Below are 19,861 nucleotides of genomic sequence, written 5' to 3' on the forward strand. Positions count from 1 at the left end.
AGGGAACCCGCATTAGCCCTTAACCTCAGGCCTAACAAGGACTTTGAAGCAATGCCAATGTCCAGGGGCTCCCCAACTCCTCCCCCACACCCCACTCCCCCAGGCAAGTGTGCAGACTTCTCCCAGGCCCTCTGAAGGTCTTTTGTTTTGTTTTGGGCCAGACTCCATGGTGCTCAGGACGATCCTGGCTCGGCACTCAGATCACTCCTGGGAGTGTTTGGGGGACCACGTAGGATCCGGGGATTGAACCTGAATTGTCTTATGTGCAAGGCAAAGGCCCTAATACTGTACTACACCCACCTGAGGTCTTCAGGCGCTGAGGGTTTGAGCCAGCCACTGTAAGCCAGGCCTCTTGTCCCCACCAAACTCGCCCCGCCCCCTGGGTCGCCCGTTTCCACAAGCGGGCACAGGCCCAACCCACAACACCAAACCCTCTCAGGAAACCCCACAAAGGCTTCCAGGTACACACGTTTATGAAAAACAAACCCAGGCCAGCCTGAAGCAGGAGGAGAGTCAAGAGTCAAGAGTCCAGAGCAGAGCAAGCCCGAGCCCTTCTATGTACATGGGGGTCCCCATCTTCCCCCCCGGCACAGTCAGAGCAGAGCACCGAGGCCTGGGGTGGGGGCAGGAGGGTCCCCAGGCCTCAAGCCTCCAAGCAGAGTGTGGGTTGGGATCCAGCTCTCCGATCCCTCCAAGGGTCTCATCTGCTGCCCAACGCCCCCCCCCCCCCCTTCTCATTCCCAAGTGTCACAGTCTGGGCCCCAGGTGAGGCTGTCACCAGCAGAGGGCTGGGGCGTGGCAAACCAAGGTGGACACTTCGGTACGACCTTCCCAGCAGCTCCCCACGACCCCCACACATATGCAGAGGGAAATACAAACTTGGGCCTGACCTCCGTTGCCCAAGATGCCGGTCACTCACGGTGCCACCAGGCCTAATCATACTCCGTTAGGGACTCGGGGCAGTAACCCCAGCATTGCTTAGCCTGTTGGCCGCCCAGTGTGGGGTGGCTGGGAGGAGGCCACGGTGGCCTGGGGCAGGCCCACACTGCTCCTGTATCTTTACAAAGAGTGAGTCTTACAGAGGCTGCTCCCATCCTGGCCCCTGCCCCATCTCCTGCCTGGACACGGGGTCCACTCAGGCCCTACGTGCCCGTCTCAGGTCCAGGGGAGAGGCTGCACGGAGCTGGGAATGCTGGGTCTTTAGGGTGGCGCTGGCTTGGCATCTGTAGCTGGTGCATGTCAGGTCTCTGGGGTGGGTCCCAGCCTCCGCCCTCCTTAGCACAGCAAACAGGGTCCAGCGTCTTCTCCCTCCTGCCACGGAGCGTCCAGATGGGCCGAAGGGCTGGCAGGAGCGTCACGGTCAGAGCAGGCCGGAAGGAAGCAAGATCAAGGCCAGAGGACCGCACAGGGCCAGCCTTGGCTCAGAGGCGCCTGTCTCCGCCCTGACCACTGTCTGTCACTGGCCCTAGATGGCTTCAGAGTTAGGGGAGTCAGGCACAGGGTCTGCAAAGGAAAGAGAGCGAAATAAATATAGGGACCCTCTACCTGTCACCCCCCCCCAGTCCCATGCCATGGCTGGGGGACCCTCCCGGGAGGGTGAGCCCTGCAGGCGCCAGACACACTTACCTAGGGATGGAAAGAAGACGTCCCCGGGGCCCAGGGGAGACAGGGGGGTATTGGGCTCCGAGAGCAGGTGTCTCCCCGACTCAGAAAGCTGCCGCTGGGCCACGTAGGTCAGAGGAGGCCTGGGCTTGGCCTCGGCTGGTCCTTGGGAGGGCGGAGAGGTCTCAAAGCCCGGATTGTCGAGTCCTTGAGCACTGCTGTTGGGAGAACCAAAAGGAAGGCCGTTCGCGGGCAAGGCCGGGCTCAGCCTCTGCCTCCTGTGCTCCCAGCTGCTCCCCGGCAGGGGGTGGAGGTAGAACCCTCAGCTCTGGGCAGCTGGGAGGCTGCTGGGCTCAGGAGTCAGGCAGAGTCCTCTCTGGGCAGCGGGATGAGCGCGTGTGGACTGCAGGCCCTGCAGCTCATGCCCGAGTGAAGGGAAGCGTTCTCTTTCTGTGTGGGCAGGGGAGGCACCTGTCCGCCACCCCCAACTCAGGATCTCTCAGGGTTGCCTCTGACCTGGCGTGAAGCTCAGGCACGGGGACTGTCTGGGCGTGTCCTCGGGAGCTGCAGCCCATGTGGGCCGGGCAGCGTCTGCACCTGCAGCCTGGCAGCCCTCCAGGGATGCTGGGGCCACAGCTCCTCTGGCCTCCTTTGCATGCTCAGAGTCTGCTCAAGTTCAACCGCATCCCCCTCTCTGTCTCCCACCCCTGCAGCTGACCACAGAGCCCCCCCCCCCCGGGGTGGTGTGCCTCCCAGCGTGAGGGGGTAGGTGTGGGGCCTCAGCAGCCAGCTGGGCGAGGCAGCACAGGGGCCCGCGGACCGGAAACATCTCCTCCTGTCAGGGCACGGGGAGACTAGGGGTCACGTAAGCTCTGATGGTGGCGGCACCATCGTTACTGGCGCAGAGAGGGAGAGAGAGAGAGAGAGGGCGTCCTAAGGGGGCCCGAGTCCAGGGTTAAAGCACTTTGCCTTACACGGGACCGACCTTGGGTGGGTCCCCGGCCTCACACAAGGTCCCCGAGCCTCCCAGGAGTGATCCCTGAACGAAGAGCTAGAAGGATAAGCCCTGAGCGCAGCCAGGTGTGGCCTCAGAACAGACCAACCCAGAAAGGTCAAGTGCGGGGAGGGTCGATGTTGGTGACAGGTTTCCTCCCCACTTCCACACTGACAGTCCGGGGGGAGCCACAGGCCCTGGGAGGCAAGGAGGGAGGCCGGACTGGGCGTCAGTGCCCAGGGAGCTAGGGCCTTTGTTTCTGGGCCTTACCTGTCCATCCGCACCAGCTCCTGGGCACCTGGGGACAGACGGACAGAGAAGCTGGTCACAAAGGGAGACTTCCTAGGACCCCTCCTGTACCCACTGCAGAAGTCCCTCAGCCCTGGACCCCACTTCCATCCACTCGGGCCAGCAATGCTGCGTCTCAGCTCCCAGCCGCTGAGGCTGTGGTGACAGAGAGAACTCTGTCTGTGTTGGCCATGCGTAGAGGCCGTTTGTGGCCAAGAGTCCAGAACTTTCTTGTGGGGCCCAGGTGTTAAGAGTCACCCCAGGCCTGGAGCTCATTGGCTCCTGCTTGACCCTTGGCCCCGGTTCAGCAGGTGGGAGCACCTCAAGGCACGTTTCCCGGGACAGGGTGGCTGTCCTGCCCTGTGCCTCTGTCCCCTCCTCCACGCTGCCTCAGAGGGTGACTTTCAAGGTGACGTTACATCCTTAGAGGAACTCGGAGGTGCAGGGGTGTCCGACACGATATCGCTTCTCAGTCGCTTTACACACTTTCTCTTCCTCCTCTGAGTTTCTGCCACCCTGTCCCTCCCCCAGGCCGGCCACCAATCAGATGCCAAAGCCCCAACTTCCCTCTTCTCAAGCCTCTGTCTTCCCCCCCCCCCCCATGAGCCTCCAAGATCACGGCTTTCAGTGCAGAGAGCTGAACGGAGAAGCAGTCGGGGGTGTGTGTGTGAAGGGGGGTGGGGGCAGAACCTTCGCAAGAAAATTGCACCCAAGTTCCTGAAATCTCCAAAATCCACACCCGCTGGTTACTGGCTGGCCCCTGAGCCTCTCACTTCCTGTACCCGATACTGCTGTGCCCCCTTGCCTGCCCGCAATAGAGGGGCATGGGATCGGCTTCCCACCCACTGGCCCCGCAGCACCTGCGGCCCCTGCCTCCGCTGGCCCTCTCCCTCTCCCTGGCGTTTGTCCTCAGTGTGGCTTATGTCTGAGCATGCCCCTGAGTGCCAGGATTGGTGCCGGCATCCTGCCCTAAGTGCGCCCGTAAGATTCCCTGTCCACTCCATGCCTGCTCTGGGCACCTGCCTCTGCCCTTTGGCTGGAGTCCTGAGGCTCCAGCTGAGAATTTCTTTCCCAGGAACCCCAGGGGACCGTGGAGGAGGGTGGGCTCAGCACCCCAGAGTCAGCTCCTGCTCATCCCGCCACCCCTTCTCTCCCTCGCATCCCCTGATTTCTCTGGCCCTGTCCTCCAGTTTTGCGAGCATCGGAGGCGGGGGGGGACAGTCACAGAGAACCGGGCCTTGGGGGGCTGGAGATAGAGTCCAGCAGGGAGGGCGCTTGCCTTGCCTGAAGCCAACTCAGGTTCCGTCCCTGGCACCCCGTGTGGTCCCCTGAGTGCCTCCAGGAGTGATTCCTGAGCACAGAGCCAGCAGTAAGCCCTGAGCTTGGCCAGGTTTGTCTCCCCAGCAATGAAGCAAACGAAGAAAAGAAGCAGCAGCCTCTCAGGGCCCCCCCGTGGCATGCAGTGGCCCCAGGGTTGGAGCCCACCGGGGTCGGTCGGGGATACTCACGGCGGTTGGAGGCCGCCTGCCTCTGCTTGTAGACCAGGAGCAGGATGAGGGGCAGGCAGAGGATGCCCACGATGCAGGCTCCCGTCGCCAGCGCCGCAGCTGTGATGTCTGGAGGGTGGAGAGGAGCCCGGGTGAGACCCTGCTGCTGACCTTCCTTCCCAGGGGACGCTGAAGTCCAGCTAGAGAAGGCCAGACCAGGCCCCACCGCCAGGGTCTCTGTGACCCCCCAGAGGGGCAGAAAGTCTGGTGCCCCCTTTCTGAAAGGAACCCCATGACACCTCATGTCGTGGGCCCAGCTGCTGATAGCTGGGGCTGCTGGGGAGGAGAGAGCAGGGGGTTCCCATCGGCCCCCCATCCCCCACTCCTGGGGGCTCAGGTGCCCCCTGCGGGCAAAGCAACCTCAGTATAAATACGCAAGGGCCAAAGGAGTTCAGTCCAAAACTATTTTGGGGTTGGGGGCCCAGACCCAGTGATGCTCAGGGGCTATTCCTGGTTCTATGCGGTGAAGTCACTTCCCAGCCGTGCTTGGACCTTGTGGTATCAGGGATCAAACCCAGGCTTCCTGTGTGCAGAGCTTGGATTTGGGCCATTGAGCTATCTCTCCAGAACTCCAAAACCCAAACAAAACAAAATCAACATCTGGAGAGACTGGAGAGATAATCCAGGAGCTGTAGGCGGCTGCAGGGCTGTGATGCTGGTTCAAATCCCCAGAGCACCACCAGGAGTGACCCCTGAGACAGTGCCAGAATTAGCCCCTGAGTACCACACTCCCCAAAACCAATGAAAAAAAAAAAAAAACAACTTCTAGGAATAGTGGGGTTGTACCACATGGTAAAGGTAGTTACCATGTGCCACTGTAATCAGTGCCACTTAAGGTGGTCAGAGTGGCAGATTTCATGTTCTCTGTGTTTTACCACAGAAAACTATAAATGAACTGAAAAATCCAGCTCAGGGGCTGGAGCAATAGCACAGCGCGTAGGGCATTTGCCTTGTACGCGGCTGACCCAGGTTCGATTCCCAGCATCCCATATGGTCCCCTGAGAACCCCCAGCGGTGATTCCTGAGTGCAGAGCCAGGAGTAACCCCTGTGCATTGCCAGGTGTGACCCCCCAAAAAATAAATAAATAAATAGTCCAGCTCATGTCTGAGTGAGCCCTTGCAACAGCCAAGCTCTGGACACCCACCTCTTCAATCCCAGACACAGAAGTCACAAAGGAGAACTAGGAGCAAATCTGGATCTTATCTGGCCTTTAAAACGTTTTCAGGCGCTGGAGATAATAGTGACTCAAGTTTGATCCCAGGCACTCCATATTGGCCCCCTGTCCCTGCCAGGAGTGATTCCTGAGCTCAGAGCCGGGAGTGACCCCTGAGCACTGCTGGTGTCACCCCCAAAACAAAGCAGAACAAAATAGTTTTTTCATTTGGGGGCCAGAGGGCTAGAACCAGGGCTCAAGTTCTTGGCTTGCATGTGGCCCCCACACTGCATACCGTGTTCCCTAAGCACCACCAGGAGTGACCGCTGAGCACTGCTGGGGGTGGTCAATGCCCCCCCCCCGCCCGCCCCGTGATATAATTTTACAAATTAAAACTAAACAGCATGCATTAAAAAAAAATATTTCAGGGGAGGGAGAGATTGCACAGCAGTTGTTAGCGCTTGCCCTGGGTTCCATCCCCGGCATCCTAAGCACCGCCAGGAGTGATTCCTGGATGCAGAGCTAGGAGTAACCCCTGAGCATCGCCAGGTGTGCTTCCACAAAATAGGTGTTGTTGTTGCTGTTGTTGTTTTTCAAATTTTTACTCCCCCTCTCCCTGGGGCCCCTGCAAAGAGTCAACCGTGGGTTTCCTGTGTGATCTAGGAAAGTTCCCTGCAAACACTGCGCCTGTGGGATGAGATGGTGATGAGTTTGCCAAGTCTGTCTTAGAGAGGGATCTCATCTCACCTGGGCAGAAATCCACACTCGCCTGAAGTGGGCCCTCGTGGCCTCTGTGGGCCTGTGGGCCCTGCCACCCCAACACGCCTGCCCTCTGGGGCTGCCTCTCTGCCCAGGTTTCTGGTGGTGTCGGGCTGAGCCCGGAGTGTGTGCGCTTCCTTCCTAAATCGCTCGGCAGAAGGACTGGAGTGAGTTCCCCCACCCCGCTGACGACAGGTGGGGACTTGCGACTCATTTGCTGACTCCGCGGGTTTCTCTGGGAACAGACATGCCCTCAGAACCACAGCCGAGGAAAATGAGTTTCCTTCCTAATTTTAGCGCTGTCCCTTCTCCCCCGGCTCAGAAGGGCAGGGAGACGCTGTCCCAGGGTCCCACTCAGTTCCTGGGAGCACCGGGACTTGGGCTGAGGTCTCTGCGTTGGCCTTTTCGGGCCTTCTTTGGGAATCAGATCTGGTTTTGATCTCATTGTGCGGCTCCACAAACCCGAGGTTGTAAACAAGCTTTCGGGCGGTTGGTTCACACACCGCAGAGAACAAACTGTTTTTTTGACGCTGTCAGAGCAGCTGCTGGTTCAGGAGGAGCAGACATGTGACCCCGGGCCCCCGGCCTCTGCCTGTGGCATGCTGTGCAGAGGCCACAGCCCTCGCCCAGACCGTTGGGGGCTGCTGGCCCCCCGCAGGACCCCCCCGAGAGAACCCGGCTGCAGTGAGCTGGTCCTAGTCATCTCCGAGGTCTTTGGGGCAGGGGTGCGACTCTCCCTCAGTTCAGAACCACCCGGCCCCTCTATCCTGCAGGGTTCCTGTGCCCAGGCCTGGCCCCCCTTCCTCGGCCCTTCCTGACTGAAAATTGGGATGGGCCAAGGCTTGGGGCTCCTCTGGAGACCCAGCCCTGACACGTCACCATGACTCTCTGCACAGTCAGTTCCTGCTCAAGCGAGAGCCCCTCCTACTTGCTCCCCAGCTAGGGCCAAGCTCATCCTGGCCCAAGAGGTCACTGCAGGCTAAACCACACCCGTCCACAGCAGCGGGGTGCAGCCACGCTGCTCAGAGAGGCCCTGTCCAGGGCCCGCCAGGGTCCTCCTCCGGTCCTGCAGAGGACAGAGCTCACATGGATGGCCTTTTCTCCAGGGTGGCCAGGATGAGAGCAAACCAGCCTACAGTGCCAGGAAAGGGCACTTGTAGGGAGAGGGGCTGCGCACCTGCTTTCCGAAGCCCCCCGCCCCAGACCTGCTTGGGCACTGGCTGTCTCTGTCCTGCCCCACCCCCCTGTTCCCCATCCCTGGACCAGCTGTTCTTCCCTTCCCCAGAGATAGCACAGTGACAGCAGAGCTCGGGGCTCCGTTTGCTTGCGTGACCGGAAGCCCTCTTAGCCAGGTACACAGTCTGGCTGCAGGGCGCCTGTCTTAGAAAGCAGGGACCCGGGACTTTCCAATGGGAAGCACCCCATTCCCCCATCACCAGTAAGCAGATGTTTCCAGACAGCACCGGGAGCTGTCCACGGTCTGCGGGCACCTCTCACCACCCTCCCTTGCACAGGGGCAGGGATGAGGAGACCAGTAGACTGTAGCCTAGAACTGCTTTCGAGGTGGCCGAGGCCAGCAGGTGCAGTGCCAGGCGGGGTGTCAGCACACTGGCACCCAGTGGCCTGCCTGCGGTGGCACCCAGTGCGGGATAGGCCGCATGGCTCGTGTGTGACTCTGTGAGCCTAAGACCCGGGCATCTAAAGATGGAGCCCTGTCGCTAAGTGCCTGGTGTCAGTTGAGAGTTCTTCCCCTTAGCCTAATGACAGCCGGAAGCCATGATGAGCATCCTCTTCTGCATTTCACGGATGAGGCCAGCAGGCCCCGGCCCCCTGTTGGGCAACGTGGCTGATTTCGGAATCCAGACTCTCGGCTGCGTGACAGAGCTTCCTTTCACTAGGAGAACCTGAAGTCTCAAGTGGCTACCAGGCCACACACAGAACCTCTTCAATGAATTGCCCACAATTTTTTGGAGGGGACCACACCCGGTGGTGCTCAGGGTTCACTCCTGGCTCTGTGCTCAGGGAACCATACGGGGTGCTGGGAACTGAACCTGGGTGGGTTGCGGCAAGACAGGCGCCCTACCCGCTGATTATTACTCCTGCCCAGAGTGGCCCATATCTTAAAACCGAGAGCGTGCATGGAGTCTGGGCTTCTGGAGGCTTCTAGGCCTCTCAGCACCCGCCCCCCACCCATGCAGCACCACCCCAAGGCCCGGGTGGGCACAACCTGCAGTCCCCACCTGTTCTTCCAGCTCACTCTTGAGCTGCCCAGCGGGGACATGTGGGTCCTGGTCCTTAGTCTACACTGCCCACCCTCCATTGGCTGCAAAGTAAACCGCTTGCTCCCTCTTTCTTGGTGATCACGTGGTCCCCAGACCATGCAAGGACTGTCCAGGGGGCCCTTTGGCCTGTAAGAGGCCAGTTCAGAGTAGCTCAGGATGGCGAGGGTGGCCTGAGATGCATGTACCCCGCAGCCAGAGAGGAGGGGCGTGAGCCAACCAGAGAGCGAGGCCCCGCCTCACTCTCGCCGGGCACGGGCACCTTCTGCCCACTCTGGCTGTCATCAACCCAACTCTGGGACTCCCCAGGCCTCTGTGGCCTCAGCTCCCACTGCTGTTTCCCCGGAATCTGGATCCAGGCACACTGCCTGGTCCTCCCCCCAGCCTCCTCCTGCCCCCAGTTTCCCTGCATCTGGCCATCCTTCTGCACCCCTTGGTGTCTTTAAGGGGTCACTCAGCTCGTTTTCCGAAAGTCAGTATGGACGGAGGGGAGGGGAGTGCCACGCACGTGGGCTGGGTTTGCCCCTGTGGACCCGGCATGCCGGTGTCTCCTCTTGGTTCTGACTCTGAGACACACAGAGCAAGTGCCTCTACCTGCTTGCGCCTTGATTTCCCCATCTGTGAAATGGGCCTGCCGTGGCTGTGTAAGGACCTGGGAAGAAGCAGGGCTGCCCAGAGTGGACTAGGACTCACGTGTGCCCCCACCCCCCCTGGTGAGCTGCAGGTGCCAGGGTGGAGGGCAGGAGCCTCAATGCCAGGGCCGTCTGTGAGTCCCTCTGTGGGCAGGGAGAGGCTAGCGGCAAGACTGTCAGTGCTCGTGGGTCTGGCTCAATTAGAAGTGTGCGATTCTGCTTTAGTTCCTGCTTTCTGGCTATTGGTTTTATTATTATTATTATTAGGTAAAAGGTAAAGGTAAAGGCCCTCCCGTTGATCGTCGATTTGCTCGAGCGGGCCCAGTAACGTCTCCATTGGAGACTTTGTTGTTACTGTGTCTGGCATATCGAATACTCTCGGTAGCTTGCCGGGCTCCCCGAGAGGGGCGGAGGAATCGAACTCGGGTCGGCCATGTTGGCCGCTTGTAAGGCGAACGCCCTACCCATTATTATTATTATTATTATTTTAAGGTAAATAGAAGTTCCTCCTGCCTTTGAACTGGAGTTTGGTCCAGGCTGAGCTTTTCCTATTCCTGAGCTAGGCAGCTCTTTGTGCAGTCCTCCTCCTACAGGCAGGCCTCAGGCTTGCATGTTTGTGTCTCCAAGGGGATCCTCACCAGAGGCCTCTGAAATCCTGATGGCTCTTCTCAAAGGCAAGAAGCATCCTCACTCAGCAAACCTTTGCCTGCTGTCCCCAAGCTGTGGGACAGTCTCCCCTGACCTGTGGGTGCTCACACTGCTCTGAGCAAACACCAGTGGGCTGACAGCACCGCCCCCCACCACCACCACACACACTGCGTCCAGGCCCCCCCTCCACCACTGAGAGGGACGAAGTGAGCGCCCCGGCCCTGCTGTCCCTCTGGGCTGGACAAGCTCTGTCCATCCCAGGCCTCGTGCCTGTACGGGGAAGCTGTGAGGTTCGTGCCCCTGCTCGTAGGGACTCTACTGAGACGCTAGGAAGGGCCTGGCACAGACACCTGGCACGCAGCCAGCGCGGGAAAGGAAAATGTGCCCCCACCCCATGCACAGAGCCGCGAGATAGCAGGGAACCCGCCACCCTCCCCTCCCGCAGCTGATGGGCAGTGAGCCAGGGCGGCTCCTGCTACCCAGCGCCTGCCACGGCCACGCCAGGCCACTGGGTGTCAGGGCTCTGGAGAGAGGAAGAGAGAGGGGCCCCCCTTACTTTCAGTCTCCTTGGGGGAGGGCGGGTATGCGATGCACTTGGAAGGGGCTTCTTGACCTGTGGGGCAAAGGAGGCGGTCAGTAGAGGATGCCCTTGTCCCCGCTGCCCCATATAGTGCCCACTTGGCTGTCCTCGCCAGCTGGAGCACACACACACACACACACACACACACACACCCCTTGAGGGAGCCGTGTCCGTCCCTAGGGCACGTGACTCCCTACTGCTGCCAGCTCCTCTCACACCCAGACGGATGCTCTAGTGCCCAGCATCTTTGACTACTCCCCAGTGTGCAGCCCAGAGTCTGGAGCCCAGGGTGGCGTGGAGTGGCCACGTCCCTCGGTCCCAGCTCATACCCCCTGCTCCCGCAGCTGAGCCCAGAGACTTACAGCAGCTGCTCCTCTCAACCCCTGGGTACCAGAGAGAGGCGTCCTGGGGCGGGAGTAGGGACTCGGGAGCCGGACCCCCCTCCCGGCCAGCCAGCACGGAGCCTGGTCACGCAGTGGGCCCCTGACGCGTGCCCCTCTCGGGCCTCTCACCTCTCTGCACCTGCAGCTCCATGGCCCCATGCACCCGCTGCTCGGAGTGGTGGTGCCATATCTCCACCACCAGGCAGCAGTAGAGGCCGCTGTCCCGCACGGTGAGGCCGTGCATGGTGATGGAGAAGTTGCCGTGATGGTCCGAGGCCGCCTGCAGCCCGTGGCGCAGGGCCAGGCTCTGGTTGCTGCTGGCGGACTGGTGGCTGCGGTGGTACAGGTGCAGGTCCTGGAACGTGAGGTTGCGGATGGGCCGGCGCTCCGAGCAGGCCTGGACCTCGCCGCGCGAGCTGCGGTACCACGTCTTGTAGAAGCTCGCGTTGTGGCCTTTGGCCGAGGGGCCCAGCACTCTGCACGTGAGCGTCACGTTCTGCCCCTCGGGACACACGTACAAGGAATACGGCGTGGCGACCTTGAAGGCGGTCACCAGATCTGCTCAGGGAGACAAGAGCCCGTCACTGACCTGGCTGCCACCATCTGGGCCCCGCAGGGGGAGCCAGCACGGGTGCAGGAGCCGCGGGGGCCTCCGGGGGGCAGCCCAGGGGGTGCAGGGCTAACTGGGGGCTGAGGTGCCCAACCCCCCCCCCCCCCCGGCAGACACGGCCCACAACTGGCATGGTGGGGTGGACAGAGGCAGGATGGGGAGACAGGGAGCAGGATGCCTGTTTGGGGTCTGGGTGGGGGAACAGAGCGTCAGGAAGGGCATTTTGCCTTGTATGCGGCTGACCTGGGTTCAATCCCTGGCACCCCGAGTGGTCCCCCAAGCATACCGGGTGACCCCTGAGCACTGCCCAGTCGAGCCCAGTGGCTCCAAACCAAGGTAAAAACAGCCTGTTTGGAAAAGCAGCTCCTCGCTCTGATCCCCTTCTGGGCCCACAGAATCTTCAGATCCTTCCGGCCGAAGCGGCGTCTTTCAGACTTGTTTGGGGGTCACGGCCAACAGTATTCAGGGCTTCCTCTTGGCGAGGCTTGGGGAACCGTATGGGGTTCCAGGGAATGAACCTGGATCAGCCGTGTTCGAGGCCAGCATCCTGCCCCCGCTTGTCTCTCCAGCCCCAGTCGTTGGCAAGTGGAGAAAGAGCCCTGATCACAGGCACCCCGAGATACGAAGGAGAGGGCCGGGGAAGCCCACGAGGGCATCGTCCACGCACTCCCACCGGCCGACTGAGACGTGTTTCCAAGTTTGTTTTGCTCCCGATAACACGCGAAGCAACCACCCCCGGTTGTCCACACCATGCAGCGTCCAGGAGTCATGCTGCGTTTCTGATGCACTGGCCTTTGAACGCAGAGTAGCCAGGCTGAGACCCTGCGGGCCTACCTGGCCACCCCCTGTCTCCGGGTCTGAGCCCGAGAGGGAGCCCGGGCTGTAGGAGGGGAGGGGAGCGTGAGGCCGCGCCCTCAGCAGAGCTGTGCGTGCAGACAGACCGTGGTCATCGTGGTCATCGTCATCTCTGGGGCCTTTTGAACGCCTCCCCAGAGCTGTTGCAGCCCCGGCAGAGGGAGGAGAACTCGGGATTTCTGTTGTTTTGTTTTGGGGGGCCACACCCAGGTCCTGCATTCAGGGATCACTGCTGGTGGGGTTTGGGGGACTATTGGGGGTGCTGGGGATCGAACCCTGTCACATGCAAGGCAAGCGTCCTCCCCGCTGTCCTGTGGCCGTGACCTGGACCTGGATATGCCGCAGACTCCAGAGAGCTGCATCTTTTCCATTGCTGGACACAGATATTGGCACTTCCTCCTTCCCACCGTGGACCCACAGCAGATGAGGAGGGAAGGGGCCTGGGGTAGGGACTGAATCAGCCTCATGGGGCAATGCAGTGGCAGAGGGAGAGGGGGCCTGGTGGAGCGGGGGCGGGGGGGGACCGAGGTGGATGGGGACTGAATCAGCCTCATGGGGCAATGCAGTGCCAGAGCTGACGCAGCTGGAGAGTGCAGGGAAGGTGCTTGTGGCTGGGTTTGGATCCCTGACATCACATACGGCCCCCTGGCATCACATTCGATCCACTAAGCACCCCAAGGAGTGGTCCCTGAGCTCAGAGCCAAAGTAATTCCTAAGCACTGTCAGTTATGGCTTCCCCGACCCCCCAAAATAGGAGAGGCTGGGACTTGGCCAGGACCGTCTGGACGTGCAGCTTCTCTCTGAAGAGCAAGCCCACGTCAGAGCAGCTTCCCACCCGGGTGTCAGATGGGTGCTGTTCTGCTGCCTCACTCCCTCCAGACTCGCGGGCCCCTGGTGCAGCCCCTCCAGCACCCCTGCCAGCTAATGCCCCTCCCTCCTTCCCAGGGCGCTCCCCTTACTCGGGTCGCAGCCTCACATGGTGGGACCCAGGCAGGGGGGCAGGGCAGGCTCCCGCAGACCTGGGGGTGGGGGGCGGCAGGGGAGAATGGAGTCAGGAACAAAGGTGTGAAGGGCCACGGAAGAACAGGTGGAGTGTCAGGGGGATGGCGGCAGGGAAACAAGCGTGGACCCTTGGCCCGGCTTGGAGTGGGTCATCAGGCAGCAGCAGGGAGCACTGGGGGGCGGGGGTGGCCAGGACCAGGCGTCAGCGCTTCCTGCGTTAGGCTCAGAGAGGGGTTGGAGATGGTGGTGGACAGGGGGTGTTGGGGTCCTGGGGAAAGGCATTGCTCAATCGCCCCCACACCCCAGAGGCCCTCTTCCCCTTTCAGAGAAAGGAGGAACTGCCCTGGGACCAGGTCTGGGGGGCGGGCACCGGCAGACTCTCCCGGGTAAGGGGCAGCCAGGAGGGGCCACACTTATCCCGGGCTCAGTCCCTCTGTTGTGTTTGAGACTCCAACCAGGACAGAGCCTCCGGGCAGCCGGTCTGTGCCAGGTCCGACCAGGGGCGGCTGGGATTACAGTCACAAGGAGGATGTTGCTCATTGTCCGAGCAGAGCCCAGGGACACCTGGGTCATTGTGGGGGCAGCAGCGGGAGAGAGCAGGGAGGAAGGTACCAACTCCAGGGTGGGGACAGGAAGGTGCCCCCCGCTGGGAACCTGCACCCCCTCTCATTGTGCAGCTCCTGGGCCCAGCCCCCGTCCTCCTCAGGCATGCAGTGAGTCTGCGCAGCAGGGCTCAGCCTTAGGACCCCAGTGTGCACCTAGGGGGCCCAGCCCCCACCCATCCACCCCACCTCTGGGTGCTGCAAGCAGGCCCCACCCTTCTCAGGATACCCCCTCCCTCTTTAGACTCTTGGAGACTCCCAGAGTTTCTCCAGCTCTGAGACCTGGGGCAGTAGGAAAGACCCTCTCTGATCTGGCAGGGAAGGGAGCAAGGAACGGAGGCGGATGTGTGCGTGCCTCTGCGTGTCTGCACTTATGGGCCCCTGGTTTGTCTGTCCCCACCAAGCAGTGCCAGCAGCTCAGCGCCACTCCTGGGGGAGGGATCGAACCCAGGACCTCACACCCTCAAGGTGTGCGTTCTATGCCTGGAGCCCCATGCCGGCCCTGTAACATGCTGAGGACTTTGTGCTCCGTCTCTAATTATCCTGGAACCTCCTACCTTCAGGATCCTCACCCCACTTTTAAAGAGAAGAGAGATGCCTCCAGGAGCTGGAGCACATGCTTTGCACGCGGGCACCCCGGGTTTGATCTGGTCTGCGCCAGCATTTTCAAGACAGATTCCTGAGCACTACACCGAGAGCACCCCTGGGAGTGGCCTGAAAATCAAAACACACAAAAAGCAACAATAACGAGAAGGAGACAGAGAAGTCAGTGGAGTTGCCCTGGGCACCAGCCCTGGGAGGAGCAGCCTCCTCTGGCCTGCTGCTCTGCAGACAAGACCCCCCACCCCCCCGCCGGCACCCCAGGCCCCTCTGCTGTGACTGCCCCGTCCCCTGTGTGCCCTCCACCCATCGGTCCCAACTTTGTCCCAGCTGCAAACATGTTCCCTTCATTCCACAAATATTTCCGGAGGTCCTTGCGTGAGCCAGCCCAGGGCAGGGAGGCGGCGGGGTGCAGAGTTCTCTGGGGGCCCCTCCTCAGGCTTGAGTCTTGCTTCTGCCACTTTCTAGCTGTGGGCCGTGCTCAGCTGCTGAGCCCTGGCCAGGTCCCGGGGCCGGGGTGGGAGGAGGCACTCCCCTTTGGCATCGTCCCTGGATGGGCTTCTCATGATTTCCATTCTCTCCCACGGGAGAGCCCGTGGCCGCGGGTGCCAGGGGATGGGCTGGTGTGGGCATGGTCAGGCCTGTTTTTCTTGCGCTTAGCCCGGAGTTGCCAAAGCAACGCCCTGGCTTTGGAGGCAGCGTCCCAGCTTGATTAATCAGGCCTGGGGGGCCCCCACCCAAGCCCCTGAACCCCGGCCAGCGGCTCAATCTTCTCTATAAACAGCTGCTGGCCAGGAGGTCAGGTCCTGGTCATCAGATGTGAGACTGCCTCCAGCTCCCGGTCAGACCCTGTTTCCCGGTTGATCCTCAGGACCCAGACGGGGAAGGTTGGCTCAAGTTACAGAGCAGGCGGGGAAACAGAGGCAAGGGCAGGTCCTAATGCGCCAGCCAGCTCTGAGCTCCGGGAAGTGCCTGGGGAGCTCCCGCCCGCCCAGGGGACCCGCCAAGGAGGACAAAGGGCATCTCAGATGTGTTTATTGATACCTGCCCCCGCAGGAAGTATCCATTCACAGGGGCCAGGAGCCGGGAAGGGGAAGCCGGGCTGTATTGGAGGAAGCTGGGCTTCCAGCACCTTGGGAAGCGGCCGTACATCCGGGGCTGGAGGTTGGTGGCCTGGGCGGGTGGCCAGGAGCCCCACCAGTGGACGCTGCTGGGGATGAGGCTCGACCCCGCGCCCCCAGGCCTGCGTGCACCACGCCCAGCAGCGCCTGCTGTTTGGGTCCAGGCTCGGCTTCTCGATCCCTGGCCGCAGAGTGGCCGTCCAGGGGCTGCCCTTACGTCCTTGGGCAGCTGCTTCTGTCCCCTCGACGCGCTGGCTTCCTTCAGCCTCCCCCTCTCGGAGCTGGCAACTGCCATCCTCCCCATTCTCCATTCCAGAGCAGGAAACAGAAGCACAGGGCCCTGATGAAGCTCTCAGAGCCGGACAAGGAGGGAAAGCGCCTGCTGGGATTGAACCCCAGGGCAGGGGCCGGGACCTCGCGGTGGCCCCGCCTCCCCGCTCAGATGGACGGGCCGCCCGGCTAATGAGGGAGCAGCTTGTCCAGGCCTGGGCACAAAGGCTCCTGGCTCTCCCTCTCTTGCCGTGTGGCGGTTGGGGACAGCTAACTGGACAGGCTCCGGGAGGCACCTGACCCGAGCCCCTGAGTTTCCCTGGACGTGAACTTTTGAGTGGGGTAAAGCAGTGGTGAGGGAGAGTTGGGGGTCTGGAGTGTACCCCGCTCCTTCCCCAGGAAGGGGAACAAGCCGGTCCCCAGCTTGCTGCAGACAAGAACTAGCGGTGCCCATGGCCTGGGCCATCCACTCTGTGTTGTAAGGCACTAAGTAACCTTGAATCATATAGAGAACAGCTATTCCCTTTTCAATTCCCTCTTGGTCCCGATGACATCAAAGAGAAAGTTCCAGTTTGATGGAAACTATCAAAACATCTCTAGTCACCTGTCAATCTCTCTCTCTCTCTCTCCTCTCTCTCTTTATTAATTTTTTATTTTGCAAGGGACAACAACTTTCAGATTCAGAGCCTTCCCTCAGCCTCGAGTTTCCAACTAGGATTTAATAGCCTTATTTGGTTTTCTTATTATACACTTTTATGCTTTTGTTCTATTTATGGCAAGTGGTACTGGCTTTCCATTTATGGTGGCGATATAAAGTTGTCTTTTAAGATATATTTACTTAAGTCAAAGCGTGGGCACATTTAAAGGGCAGATCTGAGAACATGCAGGTAAAGCTGCGTCGAGCCTGAGAATTCCCAAGGTGGCGGAGGTTGGGCAGTGCTGCGGTAAACACCGGGCCAGCCCCAGGTCCCCACCTGCCCACAGCGGGGCGCAGGGGCGTCTGTGCTCACAGTCCTCAGCGAGTGATCACAGAGGCAGGACTACTTCCCAGGTCCCCATGGGGAAGGCAGAGGTTATCACTGGGACTGTGATGGATGCAGAAACCCCGTATCTGGCCAACTTTAGGAGATACTGTGGGGAACCCCCAGATGCGGGACTAAGTTCTGACAGGACCACCGGATGATTGTGCCCCTGTCCACGTCCTTCAGACCTCCAGGATCTGAGTAATCCAAGTCCGGGGCGGGGGTGGGGTTTGTTGTGCCCCTCCCCTGAACTCTCAGGACAGGGGTTCCTGTGCAGAGTCACGGCCCAGAGGACTCTGGAAGTCACACAGCAGCCTCACCAGGCCCTGGGCTAGGGGCACCGGGCTCACCGAGGGCGGGGCTGGCACACCCCCTCGTGAGAGACAGAAACTTGCTCTCTCGGGGCTGTCAAATGACGTACGCAGAGTGGCAAGTGTGTAGGGTGGCAGACGTGCAGAGTGGCAGACACCAAGAGTGGCAAACAGAGTGGCAGACACAGAGTAGCAGATGTGCAGAGTGACAGACATAGAGTGGCAGACACGCCATGGCAGACAGACACAGTGGCAGATGGGAGCACAGCGCAGTGGTAAAGGGCATCCTGGCATCCTGGGACATAGCGTGGCACGAGACCCTCGCAGCTGCACTGCTGTGCAGAAGCGCCGGGGTGCCCGGGACGGCTCCACACAGGCGCCGCCAAGGAGGCCTCGGAACAGCCAGGCCTGCCTCTCAGGGACCCCACGACCCACCAGAAACTGTTGCCCACCCTGAGTGGGCACCACAGGGCTCTGGGGGAGTGGTTGGCAGAGGCTCCAGCTGTGTGGGCTGTGCTGGCTGAAGGGGTCAGGAGCAGGCTTAGGGGGCGGGGCAGGGGGGGATTAGGGACCCTTCCTTTGTTTCTGCTAGACACCGTGTGTGCGCATGTGTGTGTGTGTGTGTGTGTGTGTGTGTGTGTGTGTAGTAAGCGGTGGCCACAGGACACCTTTGCCCTGCTGGGTGTGAGCAGGAGAACCCCCTCAGCTCAGTGAGGAGCCCCTCCCATACTGCCCAGAACCCCCCCACCCCCCTGCCTGACTCAAGGCCTGGCCGCGGGCAGTGGTGCAAGATTTCCCAAGAGCTGGCCAAGGCTGCGTCAGAGACTTACACCACAGCCTGTAGCCCCGCTACAGCAGGGGACAGGGGACTCAGCCCAGTGTGGGGAGTGGGGGAGGGGGGAGCTCCTGGGCCCAGTGAGGACAGGGCAGGACAGTCACCTGTGGGGGCTCTCGGAGGAGGAGGAGGAGGAGGAGGAGGAGGAGGAGGAGGAGGAGGAGGAGGAGGAGGAGGAGGAGGAGGAGGGGCTTGGGCTCCGCTGGGTCCTGGCGTCCCCCTGCCTCCCACACCGTCCCCCCTGAGTTAGTTAGGCCCAGGAAAGAGGTGACAGCAGCCTGGAGAGACAGCACAGCAGGGAGGACGCTGGCCGTGCATGCAGCTGACCCGGGTTCGAGCCCGCCCCCCCTCCCCCAGTGGTGCTTTTGAGCCCTGCCAAGAGTGATCCCTGAGCACAGAACCAGGAGTAAGAGTCTGAGCACTGCAGGGTGTGGTCCCCAAACAAAACAAAGTGTGGGCTCCAGTGCTTCCTCCTGGGCCAGAGACACACCCCACTGTTCTCAGGGTGTTGGTCTCCATCCCACCCCTCAGCTACCCCCCCCACCAGCACCTGGCACCTGGACACTCTCCCGCATCTCGCCGTCCACCTGCCGGGACCCTGGGCTGAGGGCAGACGCACACGCTCAGTGCCAAGAAGCCGCCTCTAAGCCGGATTCCAAGAGCTCTGGGGGTGGGGATGCAGGGGGCCTTGCAGTTCCCTGTGCCCAGTCCTCTGCAGCATGACCACCCGCCCCCCTCCTTATCAGGGGCTCAGCCCGGCTTCCAGGGCAAGATAACACGCTGCCTGCAGGCTCCATGGGTTTCTGAGGTGTTTTTCAGCTTGGCCCCTTTCGCCCCTCCTAGCTGCTCTCCTCCCCTGTTCCTGCTCTCGTTTCTCTCCCACCGTGACTCACACCTTCCTCCCTTCGGGGACCGGCAGTCCCTGCGCTCAGCTGCAGGCTACACTGAAGACGCAAGCGGCGGCTGAAGGTCCCCCAAGTCCCTGGTCCTGCCAGATTGATACATGGCACCAGACCGTTCTGGAAGAAGAGAGGGAGCCCCCCTGGGTGGGAACTGTGTCTGAGCAGAGGAGACCGAGGCAGAAGGTGGCCATAAGTTCTTGGAGAGCCCTGAAGGGGTAGGGCTGGTGCTCTGCAGCTCCTGGACCGTCCCGAGCTGCAGCTTTCTTAGAAACCAGGCGGACAGCACTGCCCGGTTGGGAGATGGGCACTGCCCCCCTCAGGCTTAGCCTGCAGGACCTGAGAGTCTCACACCCCCGCAGCCCAGAGAGACGCAGAGGGAGGGAGGCAGGGCGCTCAGTCCCAGCACCGTCCTGGCTCGGGCGGGGCTCTGTCCTGCTCCCAGGAGTCAGAGGTGGTGCCGGGCAGCCTGGGGCTGCTGGCCGCCTGCAGACCTGCCCTCTCGGGTCCCCATCAACCCCGGCAGAGACTCCACTACTCTGCCCCCGAGGAGCCCTCCGCCCCGGAGCCAGCCCGTGCCGACTCCCTCCCTCCAGCCTTACCTCGGGAGGCAGCCAGGAAGAGCGCCAGGAGCACGGGTCCCCAACTCCGGCCACCAACTTCAGGGGCCAGGGAGACGCCCATGTCGCCAGCCGCGGGGCAGGGCAGAGTCGGGACACGGGGACACGGAGCGCCCAGATGAGATGCAGCCGGAGGGGAAACCTCCGAGGAAGTGAGCACCGAGTGAGTGCAAACAGGCCAGAGCCCAGCATCGCCTGCCAGACCAGAGTCAGCCCCGGTGCCCAGCGCCCCCTGGAGGCCGTTGGGA

General features: G+C 61.4%; 2 protein-coding genes across 3 annotated transcripts in view; one reads left to right on the forward strand and one right to left on the reverse strand.

The window, feature by feature from the left end:
* The window catches only part of LOC130022597 (cadherin-23), a 67,733-nt gene that overhangs the window by 10,122 nt on the left and 37,750 nt on the right, over nucleotides 1–19,861 (forward strand). The window lies entirely within an intron of this gene.
* On the reverse strand, nucleotides 463–19,765 carry VSIR (V-set immunoregulatory receptor). Its single transcript, XM_056113365.1, has 7 exons — nucleotides 19,596–19,765; nucleotides 10,996–11,424; nucleotides 10,460–10,516; nucleotides 4,393–4,500; nucleotides 2,867–2,894; nucleotides 1,627–1,820; nucleotides 463–1,503 (listed from the first exon to the last, which is right to left on the reverse strand). Exons 1-7 carry the CDS (start codon nucleotides 19,675–19,677, stop codon nucleotides 1,466–1,468), a joined length of 936 nt encoding a protein of 311 aa, XP_055969340.1. The 5' UTR covers nucleotides 19,678–19,765; the 3' UTR covers nucleotides 463–1,465.

Source organism: Sorex fumeus, unplaced genomic scaffold, assembly GCF_029834395.1.
Source record: "Sorex fumeus unplaced genomic scaffold, SorFum_2.1 ptg000020l, whole genome shotgun sequence".
Classification (NCBI taxonomy): domain Eukaryota; kingdom Metazoa; phylum Chordata; class Mammalia; order Eulipotyphla; family Soricidae; genus Sorex; species Sorex fumeus.